This window comes from Alnus glutinosa, chromosome 1 (genome assembly GCF_958979055.1).
Source record: "Alnus glutinosa chromosome 1, dhAlnGlut1.1, whole genome shotgun sequence".
In the NCBI taxonomy this organism is placed as follows: Eukaryota; Viridiplantae; Streptophyta; class Magnoliopsida; order Fagales; family Betulaceae; genus Alnus; species Alnus glutinosa.
In genome coordinates, this window is record NC_084886.1 from 52,787,790 (window position 1) to 52,801,403 (window position 13,614).

Consider the following 13,614-nt stretch of genomic DNA (forward strand, 5'->3'; position numbering starts at 1 on the left):
CATGGACTTCACTCCATTGTGCCTTGTTGTTGTGGTCTTGTTGTGCATTGGGAGTGTTTTGATCATTTCCCCCACTCTAATTTGTCTTGGTATTGTGCATCTGTTGTGCACTGTGAGTGCAAGAAATACTTTCCAAAATTTAATTGTGATCAATTACAGGCTAATAGTAATTTTAAAAGACACATCATTTTTTTTAAAAAGACTTCTAGTATTAGTTAAGACCTACTGCCTAAGTTGGATTGGGATCTCCAACAATTTACTTTTCAAATTTCTTGCAATTTTGGCAACGCATAAGAGAAAATCCACATGAGATCTACCTATCCAAATTATTAACGGGACAACCCAAAATTTATTAAGCAGGTAAGTCTCGTATAGATTATCTCACAAATGTAGTGCTCAAATTATTTTGGGCAGCAAATTGCTGCTGATCTCAATCAACCAAAATTGATACCTGGCATTTATTGAAGAGCCAACCTATTGGGTTCGTTCACTGTGACGGTATACATGCTGGCCTCCCACAACAAATCATTACCCAGATCGAGTTTCCCGCTACTGCCGCCGGTTCGTTCGGTACTTGAAAATTTCAATTCTTCCAAGGAGTTTGAGCTAAACTCAACCTCTTCACCCATCTTCTTAATTCATTTTTTGTACCCTACAAAAGCTTAAGCTCTTTCCGGCCGTTTCATGCAGCTCACAACCCCATAACCATAATCACCTCCCTCTAAACATGTCCTTCAGCAATAGTTTCAAAAGAAAGCTCTTTAAGCATACCGCATTCTTAGGCCTTCCATTATGGGTTTTGATTATACTTCTCAGTGCATTCTGCATTGTTATCGTTTTGGTCATCATATCTCTCTGCTTCATCTGTCGTCGTCGCCGAAAATCCTACAAAGACAACTACTTTTGCTTACCAAATCCTATCCCCTGCAAGCCTCATCGTTACGACAGTTACAGCATGTCGTCCCTCGATAGGAGGCTACTTCCACGTAACATATACGAGGTTGAGATGAGCAATGGGAGGTCTTCGGAAGGTCATTCTGGGACAACTCCTCAACAACATTGGATTGTGACTGATGACGTGGAATCAGTTGTTAGGTACTTGCCGGTGGCCAAGGATGTTTGGAGGGGGAGCAAGTTTAGTCTAAAGGAGATTGAGATGGCGACGAACAGGTTGGCAAAAGAAAATGTGATCGGAAGTGGGGATTATGGGGTTGTTTATCGTGGCATTTTGTTGGATAATACGCGAGTGGCAGTGAAGAAGCTAGTGAGCGGCAGGTACTTATAATTACCCAGTTGTTGTTGTTGATTGATTCTATAGAATGAGTTTCTATGAACACGAAATTATTTAATATACAAGTATACAGTTAATGTGAATGTTAAGCTACTAAAACAGAATAAAGATTTATGTATATTATTCGTTGTTCTGCTTTTCTGGTTTAAAATTTGTTGATCTTAGAGAAAGATTGTAAACTGAGAGGCAGAGTTGGTTTGTGGGAGGTAAAGAAAAATTCAATTAAAATCACAAATAAGGTGATAAATTGCATGCTGATATATTAGGTGCTACTGAATAAATATGTATCTTGTAATTAACTTCTATGTTAGTGTATTTCTGTGTTCTTCCAGAATCCTGATTCCTATACCATCAGTTCCTGCCCTTCTTGCTCTTCGGTCCAATTGACATTCGAATAAAGCAAACAGGTTGCTTAGTTAAATTGGATGCAGTTTTGTTCAGTTCATAATTTTGATGCTGACAATGATTTGGACTATAATAGATAAACCCTGAAACGGATTAAAGTATAAATAGGTTTCCAAGAAACTATATATGCTCAGAGTCTTCAACAAAATCATATTTGTGAATTGTAGTCAGCCATATAATATGTAATATCTTTCAATGAAACTAATAACAATCAGTTGCCAAGCTGAGGATTTCATAGCAGAAGTGGAGACATTTGGGCAAGTTAGGCACAAGAATCTTGTCAAGCTGCTTGGATGCTGTATTGAAGGAACATACAGGTATCAAGTACTTATTTTCTTATTGAATAAGTGGGGGGCTTTTCTTTTTTTAACTACAGTATTATGAGAATGTTTTGGCAATTATAACAGATTTAGATATTCAAACAATTAATGTTGCTTTTTGTTGCTATTAGGATGCTTGTATATGAGTATGTAGATTATGGTAATCTATACGAGTGGCTTCATGGAAGCCCAGAAATCAGTCCTCTAACATGGAGTACAAGGATAAAAATTATCCAAGGAATTGCAAAAGGGTGAGATGTCATATCCTAGATCTTAGATACATCTTACTTTGGTCCTTGTTATGAGTTTGTCGTCATATAAGCTGAAAAGGACCTGCTTCTGCAGATTGGCCTATCTTCATGAGGACCTTGAGCCAAGCGTTCTTCATGGATGCCTAAAATCTAGCAATATACTGCTTGATCACCAATGGAATCCGAAGATAACTGATTTTGGCCTTGCTAAGCTTTTTGATCCTGAGTGGAGTCACCTAATTATGGAAACTTTAGGGTCAGTTTCATTGCTCGGCGAATCCTTCATTTTCTTGAATATCAAGACACATGAACTGTGAAAATGGTGTTTTCTTTCTTTTTAAGTGATTAATGTTAAACTTGCCAAAGCCTCCAGTTACGTAGCTCCAGAATCTCCTTCAACTGACGCATTCACTGAGGAGACTGATGTTTATAGCTTCGGGATACTTGTCATGGAGATCATCTCTGGATTGATCCCAGTAGATAGCCGTCAACCCCAAGTACAGATTCCTAACTTTGGAACATTTTGTAGCTTTTCTTATAATTTTTTTAACACGCTTTTCAATATTTGTTTTATTTTTTTCCCAGCCCTTCTCATATTCTAGGTTGTGAATATGTTTGGATTTTTGCATTGCAGCCATATTTGATTGAGTGGTTTAAGTCCATGGTTGCGAATCGAGAAATTTCTTGTGTGGTGGATCCTAAATTGCCAGAAATGCCTTCTTTAAAGGGTCTCAAACGGATTATTCTGGTTGCTCTTCGATGTGTAGATCCTAATATAAATCATAGGCCTAAAATGGGAGATGTGGTTCACATGCTTGAGCAATGTGACATGCTACTCAATAATGTAAGAACAATCTGTTTGTTCTGAAACTCATGTCCTTATTTTTTTCTTACGACAATTCCAATTTCCTTATTTATGTACAAAGGATCACTGGATTAGGAGAGAAACTTCTAGCCATAATCACCCAGAAGAAAGTTTGTCTGTTGCCGCATCAAATGATGATCCGAACCAGAACAAATAGAGGTGAAAGGAGCAGGAAATCAGCACCAGTACTAAATGATGTTGGAAACGAAAGCACAAATCATGAAGGTCAATGAGTTGAAGGTACTGCTTTTTCGAGACAAGTATCACGATCATATTTCCTCAGTTCATAAGATTCAGCCACGAAATATTTGTTCATTTTGAATTACCTTTTTTACCAAGATAAATCTTCATAAAAGAAGGCCCTCCTGATCATTTATAAATGAGTTGGAAATTGTTGCTCTAATCCAGTTTTATGAATTTATAATGTTAATCGTAGCCCTAGATGATTAGATTGGTGTATTTTTTTCCGTATTCCTCCATAATCCTAAGGCTAAAACTATCCATAATTAATGTTTCTTAATTGCAAAATTCATAAACCCAGTGTACATGACACCATTGTTCTTTATTTTGTATGTCTTTCAGGCTGGCTGTCGTAGTGAAGTATTTCTGGATCCATAAAGTTTTTGTTTATTTAGAATTATAGAGAAATAGTAACAGAATCTGTTAATTTCACTGTTTTTGACAACGCAAAAAAGGCAAATAGGCATCAGAGCATTATTCCAAAAACACTTCCCTTCTTTCTTGAAGCAATTACACCAGAGTAAACCGGTTTGGTTTAGCCAAGTGCTCCAATCCAGATGCTTCACCATTGCAGTGAGGATACTAAGCATAAGCTGAATAAATGTTATGAAAGCTCATTTGATGCTACTTTTTCTGATAGAGCCAATTAAGATCTGCAAATCAGGCATTGTCACTTTTTACATTTCTCGTTTCTCATTCATGTACTTTTTGTGATTTGTTTAAGATAAGTACATTTTCTACCTCGAAATTCAGGGAATTTTCTATTTGGGTAAGTGTATTCTGGGAAGTTGTGGAACATTGGTACCATAAGCTGCTTGGCTTGTATATTGCAATCTGTTTTTTGGCTTGCACACACATAGATGATAGATGACCTGCTGTCTGCATGAGAAAACGGTTTAAACATTTCCAACTTTCATTTCCTTTTAACTAGCTTGGATGTAGAAAAGGAACAAAGCTAAGAGAAGAACAAAAATTGGAAAATCACTTTTATTTGGTTCAATTTTCTTAAAGAACCCAGTTATTTCAAAATATATTACAATCTCACACGAAGGCATTAGGCAGCGGCAGCAGAACATGTCTTCAACTGAACATTTTCAATGGGCAGCTTATCCTCAGGAAAGTAACAAGCATAACCTCCTTTCTCAGTCAACAAACTGCACGGCTCAGGAGTCACATTGCTTGTCACCCCCACAATATCAGTACACTTCCATTGCAATTCGTTTGGCTTCGCAGTCAACGTAAAAGTCGCATTAGAAATGCATATTCCGGAAAAAGGATCATTAGAGATTCCTTCAAGTCTTGCTGAATAAGTAACATTCTCTGCCACCATGTCTTTATAATTAATTCCATGAATCTCTGGAAGGGCTTTTGGATCGAATCCATTGTCAGGGTGCTTATTATAATTACCCATCATCCAGAAAACATACTTGGCTGTCTTCAAGGTCAATCGTCTCACATAAATGTCATTCACATAAGCTCCTCTTCCGATAGCAGTCTTGATACTAACACCTGCTTGCATATTAAGGGCTGTGATGTCTTCAGCTCTAACATCTTGAATTCCACCAGACATTTCACTGCCTAGAGCAATGACAGCATTGTCAGGTGAAATGCAGGTAAGCCTTCTGATGACAAGCTGCTTTGTGGGCATTCCAAATCTAATTCCATATTGATCAATACCACTTTTCACGAAAATGCAGTCATCCCCTGGTGCTATGAAGCAGTCCTCAATACGAGTGTTTGTGCATGAATCTGGAAAACAAAGCCAAAAAAACAAAAGAAGTAATACATAGAGCTCAGATTTTATCGTTTGCATTGATCTGTGAAAAGGACATTCTCATTGTAAGGGATCTAAATTCAGTAATTATTGAATCTGATACGTATCAAAGAGAGCAGTTAGTTTAAGAGGCAAACAAACCTGGCTCTATCCCATCAGTGTTAGGAGAGTCAATCGGTGCAAGGATCGTCAGCCCTTGGATTAGTATATCACTGCAATCAGAGCCACAAAAATATGAAACTATGATCATGTGTGCATTAAAGATAAACTTAATAGAAAAAGCATGCACAAACCTGCTATATACTGGATGGACAAACGTGAATGGAGAGTTAATTAGTGTAAGATTAGATATCTGGATTTGATTAGAGTACATAAGCTCAATCATGCCTGGTCGGCTCACATTCAAGAATCCGCCACTAGTATACTTTGCCCACCAAGTTACACCTTGGCCATCGATCGTGCCATTGTTGCCTAATCATTCATCAAAATGAAGAACACGGTCAACTAAAATGATCATACTTGCATGTAATTCTGAAAAATCAACCTGCAATTACCGGTGATTACGACGTCTGTGAGATTTGTACCAAAAATAAGACTGCGGAACCGTCCACTAAATGCTCTCCCATAAGAAGGCAATGGAGGAATTTGAGGCCATTCTGATTCATCCTGTCCATTTGATCGTGCATGTTTGTGGCAAGTGATAGTATCATAAACATATAATCAACGAAGAGGGGGAAATATTGCGATGTGGGAAAAAAGTCATCCTTACCTGAGATGCGAGGATAAGAGCATCCTTGTGGAGAAAAAGAGTAAAATGGCTAGTGAGACTAAAGCTCCCAGTTAACCATTTTCCCGGAGGTACAATTAGCTGCGCCCCACCATCTGATGCATACTTGCTGAGGCTATCAATTGCAGCCTTGAAAGCTTTGGTGTTTGATGTTTTTCCATCGCCAACCGCTCCAAATTCCGTCAACACCGCGCTGTGCTTTCGACAATTTATTGCCTGGTACTGCAAGGCGGACGAAAGCTTAACTGTACATTCTGCGACTCCCAATATAAGAATTACTGAAATGGTCTGAATAACCTGTTTATCAAAGAAAATCCAGTTTTTTTGTGTCACCTTTAAATTCTTCCTTATATATAAGACAATTACAGAAGCAAAAGCTAGAAATAAATCTAAAGGGTTAAAACTTAAAAATGGTTTACCAGGCCAACAGCAAACAGAGCTTTTACTTATATTAAAACCGAAAGACCCATCACAAACAAGTTTATATACAAAAGCTAGAAACCACTGTATTAAAACCGAAATTAAAGGTCCATTTCAGAAAGCAGCAAAAGCAGTCTGTTTTGTGAGATTAACCAGAACCATATTATTCTTCAGAAAAGCTGAGCGTCGAGGGAAACCATACATGTGATGTTCTGAATTTCAGACACGGCTCCATGGTCTGAGAAGATAATATTTACTACTGTTTTGCATTGCAGAAGTAGAACAGTGAGGGAATTTATAGTCGAAGATAAATATGGATAATCGACGCCAATTGTTTTTTTTTTTAAGATGAATAATCGACTCCAATTGTTTTCTTTAACCATTGAGAATTAACTAACTTGTTGAGCGTTTCCAACATGCCATATATAGCGGTGAATTAAAGTAAATAAAAGTGGCAACCTGCTTGGCGTGCGCATGCATGATATTGGCGTAGAGATAAGAACCAAAGGAAGACACCAAGCTCATTTAAAAAATTCAGCTCCGTAGTGGCGCGCGTAGCCCCCACGGCCTTGTACTCTGCCTCAGCGCTAGCTAATGCCTAATGGGATACTCCTTAAAACTCCAAGATATGATTTAGTTAACCTTCCCAATTAGTGTTGCAACAAAAATTGATTTTAGGATCACCAAATAAGCCAAAAAAAAAAAAAATTAGTAAATCATATTATATATATATAAAAGCCGAGTTCTTCCTTAATAAGACATAATGGTGATACGTGGCATGAACCCATACTTTTTAGTGACTAAACCGCTCATTTAAGTATTGAACCGATATTTGAAATAAAATTGAACCGGTCTATTTAATCTCTCTCTATTAATGATACAATTAGTCACTCTCTCAATTAATGATACAATTAAATGTGTTTCTATAATATTTTATATTTTTGATTGAAATCTAAATATGTTTCCATTTTGATTGAAATCTAAATATATATATATATCTCTTTATTAATGATACAAGTAGTCTATCTCTCTATCTCAATTAATGAAATAAGTAGGACTCTTTAGTATTTTATATTTTTTATTAAAATTTAAATATGTTTCCATTTTGTTTGTGAAATTTGTGGTTGTGCAATTTTTCATTTGAATGTTTATGAGATTGTTATTTTATTTTATTTTTTCATTTGTTTGCTTTTTCGAATGTTCAAAATTATATAGGATTGAAATATAATAGGTATCACATTAACAATAGAAAAAATTCCTGCTAATTTTCTATTTTATGCTTTAATAATGAAAAATCATAGTTTTCTTCTTGCTATTTTTCTTCTTAATTAATGATACAATTAAATGTGTTTCTATAGTATTTTATATTTTTGATTGAAATCTAAATATGTTTCCATTTTGATTGAAATCTAAATATATATCTCTCTCTATTAATGATACAAGTAGTCTCTCTCTCTCTCAATTAATGATATAAGTATGACTCTTTAGTATTTTATATTTTTGATTAAAATCTAAATATGTTTCCATTTTGTTTGTGAAATTTGTGGTTGAACAATTTTTCATTTGAATGTTTATGCGATTATTATTATTATTATTTTTTATTCGTTTGCTTTTTTCGAATGTTCAAAATTATATAGGATTTGAATATAATAGGTATGACATCAACAATAGAAAAAATTCCTGCTAATTTTCTATTTTATGCTTTGATAATGAAAATCATAGTTTTCTTCTTGCTATTTTTCTTCTTCATATTTATTTTCATTCTAAACTACACCTATAAGAACAAAGATTTTACCATGTTTTAATTTATATGAATTAAACTAAAAATAAGGGTCTTATGGTTTAATTCATTTAAAAGTTTTAAGGTTTTTTTTTTATGTGATTTACATGATTTTCACTTATTTTTTGGAAGTATTATTCTACTTTTGAAAGCCAAAAAAGACAAAATTTTATTTGATTATTGTGCACAAAAGAAATATAAATGCTTTTAAAACACTAAAGAGTTAATTAAGTATTAAATTTGAAAATTTTTTTTTAATGTTCAAAATTATATGAATTTTATTTTTATTGAAACATAATAGGTACGTATCACACTAACAATATTATAGATTCCTACTAATTTTTTTTTTTAATAAAGATTCTCATAAATCATTAAAATGAAACTTGCTCAGCAAGTACAATAGACTGGATGTAAGAAAGACATTCCTCCATTCACAATTCATCTAAAGAATGCAAAATAACACATTTGGCTAAGGTATGTGCTGCAGAGTTTACAACTCGGCTAGCATAGTTTATTTCCAACTGATGCACACTTTGAGCCAGCACTTTTGTATCTTCTACCAAATGACCATAGAAGCTCCAGTTAGGTGAGGCTTGGTTAATTGCCGAGCCTACATTCATAGAATCCCCCTCCAACACCACCAACTGAAACCCACAATCCACACATAATTTTACTGCAAACCAAGCTGCTATAGCTTCAGCAGTCGTGGGGTCATCTACCAATGGAAGAAATTTTGCTAATGCTGCTTTCACCTCTCCTGTTTCATTCTTGACCACTACTCCAATGCCCATTTTCTTCGTTTGAATATGCAAAGCCGCATCCCAATTTACTTTGAGCCATCCATCCCTTGGGGCCCGCCACTGAGAAGAGGTTTTTTCCATTGCCAACTTTTCTGGGAGGGCCTCCTGTTGGGTCTCTGTACAAATAGCAGCCAAGGACTGAGCCTTCAAGATGACCTGGCCGGGCGGAGGGAACTTCCCTTGGAAAACGAAGTCATTTCTTTGAAGCCATATTGTACCCAACACCAACATAGCTTCTGTAAACGCATCCCTGTCCGTACTCACCTTGAGCGATTGGATGAGTTGCATCCCGTCGCACTCAGCAAGGACTATCTTCTGCAGCCTGTGTCCACTTTCTTGCCAAACTGCTACAGAAGCAGGGCAACTCCATAATGCATGAAAAGCTTATTCTACCTCTATAAGGCAGAATGGACAAAAAGGATCGTGAACTATACCTTTCCGGAATAAGTTCTCCCTTGTAGCAAGAATATTGTTGCCCAGTTTCCATAAGAAATTTTTCTACATTGGCAAAAACTTCCACCTCCTCATGGCCTTCCAGAAATGTTGGATATCGCCCACGTTTGAAGCCTCCCCTGTGTCCTGGACCCTTCTGTCCATTTCAAGATGATAGGCACTTCTCACTGTAAAGCACCCATTCTTCGACCCTGGCCGACCAATTTGTCCTCTTTACTCATGGGGCTTGGCACCACACTACACACCTTCGCAACCTCTGTGGGGGAGAAGAGTGCATTGATTAAATTATAGTTCCGCCAACCCGTTTCTGGATCCAGCAATTCAGCCACCTTTGCATCATGAGACAGGAGCTGGACTGGGGAGTGAACAAGATGATCTGTGGAAGATGGAAGCCACTTATCTCCCCAAATTCGTACCTGCTGTCCATTGCCAATCCTCTACATCAACCCTTTCTCCAATAGAGATCTAGCATTAATCAAGCTACGCCAGGTAAAGGAAGGGTTTACTCTTATTTTGGCATGCAGAAAAGAGTCCTTAGGGAAGTACTTCCCTTTTAGAACTTGGGCCAGCAAAGAGTGGGGTTGCTGGAGCAGCCTCCAACCTTGTTTTGCAAGGAGTGCTAAGTTAAAGGCCTCCAAATCCTGAAAGCCAAGGCCACCCTGCTGTTTAGAGAGTCCTAACCTCGACCAATTCATCCAATGCACCCCTTTTGCATTCGGGTTGCTCCCCCACCAGAACCGGTTCATGAGGGAATGGATTTGCGAGGACAGTGACTTAGGGAGCTGGAAGACGCTCATGCAGTATGCCGGGATAGCTTGAACCACTGCTTTGAGGAGTATCTCTCTGCCCGCTTGCGACAGGAATTTATCTTTCCAATCTTCAAGCTTCTTTCTTACCCTGGACACAATTCTAGCGAAAGTTCTCGTCTTGGATCGACCCACTATAGCCGGGAGGCCCAAATATTTCTCATAGGAGGCTGAGACATGAATTCCAGTTAAGTCCTAGATGAACTCCTTAAAAGCTCGTCTCGTATTTCTACTAATAGATGGAGGTTTTCTCACTGTTCAATTTCTGTCCAGATGCCAATTCACACCTCTGCAAAATATTGAGTACAGCCCCCCACTCATTGAAATTCGCCCGACAAAATAAAAGATTGTCATCCACAAAGAAAAGATGACTAAGTTTTACGCCCCTTGCTGAGATTGGAACCCCCGAAATCTGTCCATCTTGACTAGCTCTAGATAGCAATGAGTAGGGGTGGGCAAATTATCCGATTACCGACTACCGAAAATTCGCCGACCGCTACCGAACCGACTTTGACCGCCTACCGAAAAAAAAAAAAAAATCGAAAATCGAAATTAAATTTATTTCCGAATACATTATCGGTCGGTAATCGAAAAAAAAAAAAAAAAATTCCGTCGGTTACCGACCGACCGACAGTTCATATAAATGATATAATTGAACTAAATTTTTTTTCACTGCTGTTCTCTTTTAGTCTAAAACCCAGACGCCCAGTGCCCATTTCCCACGAGGCCACGACGTCATTTTTCTATATACTAAAACCCACTACCCACTAGTACCCAGTACCCACCACGACGTCGTTTTTCAAACTCTCACTAGTATATATTCATATTTTTTTGCAAAACCCTAGAATCTCATTTCTCAAGTCTCAAGTTCTCAACCCATCCCTTCTGCTGCCTCCAAAAACAAAACCCTAGAATCACTCCCAGCCTCCCGTCTGCCCACGCCCACGCCTAGCCGCCACTCACGAGTCACGACTTACGCCCACCTGCTGCCCGCCTGCCCTGCTCATCTGGCCACGACCAACGCCCAGCTCGCCAGCCGCCCGTCTTTCTCTCTCTCTCGCCTCAGATGATGCAGTGGCCGATGAGGATCTAGAGCGTCTCTCTCACTCTCGTCTTCAACTGAATCGAGCCATTGGTTAAACCATTCCCACTCCTTTTTTCTTTGATTTATTCATTTTCGGCGGATTTGGGTTATTGAGTTTGTTCACTTTGTTGGAATTTTATGCTGTAAATCTGTAATCTTGTAACCTTGTTGAATGAATGGTGAATCTGTAAGCTGTAATCTTTGTTCACTTTGTTGGAATTTTAGGCAGAAAATATGTAATCCTACCGATTTTTCCGACCGCCCTTCACCGATTTTTTTGATTCTTTCGAATTATCCGAAAATGTCGAAAAATTTCTTTCTCGGAATAAAGTCGGGTAATTCCCCGACTTTACCCGACTATTTCGGTCGGAAGTCGGTGAAGGGGTTTCCGACACCGACTTACCCGATACCCACCCCTAGCAATGAGCTTAACCCCTCACCACACATTAAAAAGAGATACGAGGGAAGGGGATCCCCTTGTCTTAAGCCTCGAGATGGATAGAAAACTTCGAGGGGGGAACCGATGAGAAGAATCGCATATGAGACCGAGCAAACACACTGATGAGTACCAAATATGGTGTATTTGGACCCCTTGATTTGCACTAGTTAGACCTTTAGCCTTGTTATTTTCTAATGTTTTGGTTAGTTTTTGTGTTTTCTGTTTTTGTAGGACAATAAGAGAGGAATGACAAATTTCATAAGGAAATAGCTGGAAATTCGGAGACCCTGACAAGTTGATCGATCGAACTTAAAAATTCGATCGATCGAATATTTGCCCGAAGTCGATCGATCGAAATAAAAGTCGATCGATCGAATTTTCCCAGAAACTGCTTTTGCAGAGCGCGCCAGAACGCCCAATCAGAAGCCAAAAAGCAGTCCTCTCTCTGATTTCCGCTGCAGAACACGCTGGTTTCGTGTTTGTGGTTGTCTCTAGCTGCAGAGGAACCCTAGAGGAGGGTAGATGAGTTATTTCTTGCCATGGCTTGCTTCTATAAAAGCCATAGCCCTCCCCTTGTTGGAAGGGTAGAATGGAGAGTAGGATAGAGCAGAAACTCTGTAGATAGGTTTAATTTCGTGCTTCTTGTAGTGTAATTCAGTAGTTTATTTTCAGATACTTTCTCTTTGTAGAGCTTTTCTTTCATTTCCATGGTTGTTCATCATTTTCTTGTGGTGTTCTTAGTCATGGAAGGCTAGTAACCTCAACTAGGGTTGAGGATGCAACCTTTCCATTGATGACACTCACAACATTGCTGTACCACTTGCACATTTAATGATATATCATTTTAGTTGTTCAAGTTCCATTCATTTAAAGCTTTATCTTTTGCAATGAATGTGGTTAGTGGTGGATAGAGGACATTTTATGTGTTTCAACCGACTAATACATTGTTTTATCAGTTTGAATGATGATATCCATTGTGATTGAATGATACATTGGATATTTTGATTTCAATCGGTACTCTTTGTGATTTGTCAATGAGTTGGATTCATTTAATGGTCCTTGGGTTTATGGTTAAGAAACTTGAATAACACCCTAAGCTTAATGTTCTTTGGGTGTTCAAGTGGAAACCAAGAGTGTGAGTTGTAGGATTTGGTTTAGTGGATTCCTTAACCTTAGTTCCTTTTAATTTGCATATTTCATTACAATCTCTTTTATTTAGTCTTTTGTTCTTCAATCATTTCTCAAACCTTTGGAACTAGGTTAAAATGGGGTTAATCAAGCAAGACACTAATATTTGACCATTTCCCTGTGGGATCGACCTCGCACTTGCATAACATTATATTGCAAAACGATTCGTGCACTTGCGAGTACTATTTAAAACACACATCACACACCTCATAATGAGTTTCACCCATTGCTCGGCAAAGCCCAATCTAAGCATCATCGCTTCCAAGAAGCCCCATTCCACCCGATCATATGCTTTTGACATATCCAGTTTGATGGCCATGTACCCCTTCTCTCCTTTCATCCGCTTGCTCATAGAGTGAAGAGCCTCGTATGCCACCAAAATGTTGTCTGTGATCAATCTCCCTGGCACAAAAGCACTTTGAAATGGCGAAATGATCTCATCCATCACCAGTTTTAGTCTATTGGCAATGGCCTTTGCAATGATCTTATACAAGACGTTGCAAAGACTAATTGGCCTGAAATCACTCACCGAATTTGCATTAGACTTTTTAGGAATTAAAGCTAGGTGAGTGAGATTTAATGAGGAGTCAAATATACCATTATTCAAGAACTGTAAGGCTGCTTCTCCGATCTCACCCCCCCCCCCCCCCCAATGACTCCCAGTGTTGTTGAAAGAAACACACTCCGAATCCATCTGGACCGGGGGATGTT

At 38.2% G+C, this 13,614-nt stretch overlaps 1 protein-coding gene across 1 annotated transcript; it reads left to right on the plus strand.

The window, feature by feature from the left end:
* Positions 1 to 628: 628 nt before the first annotated feature.
* On the plus strand, positions 629 to 3,750 carry LOC133861838 (probable serine/threonine-protein kinase At1g01540). The gene is made up of 7 exons (XM_062297656.1): positions 629 to 1,275; positions 1,912 to 2,013; positions 2,148 to 2,267; positions 2,362 to 2,523; positions 2,641 to 2,764; positions 2,902 to 3,111; positions 3,715 to 3,750. Exons 1-7 carry the CDS (start codon positions 728 to 730, stop codon positions 3,748 to 3,750), a joined length of 1,302 nt encoding a protein of 433 aa, XP_062153640.1. The 5' UTR covers positions 629 to 727.
* The last annotated feature ends 9,864 nt before the right edge of the window (positions 3,751 to 13,614 follow it).

What these genes read in the sequence shown, in the direction of transcription:
- LOC133861838 (XM_062297656.1), top strand. Translation starts at nt 728, where the DNA reads ATGTCCTTCAGCAATAGTTTCAAAAGAAAGCTCTTTAAGCATACCGCA. An exon ending in AAGAAGCTAGTGAGCGGCAG is followed by an intron (nt 1,276 to 1,911) that starts GTACTTATAATT and finishes AATAACAATCAG; the next exon opens with TTGCCAAGCTGAGGATTTCA. An exon ending in TGTATTGAAGGAACATACAG is followed by an intron (nt 2,014 to 2,147) that starts GTATCAAGTACT and finishes TGTTGCTATTAG; the next exon opens with GATGCTTGTATATGAGTATG.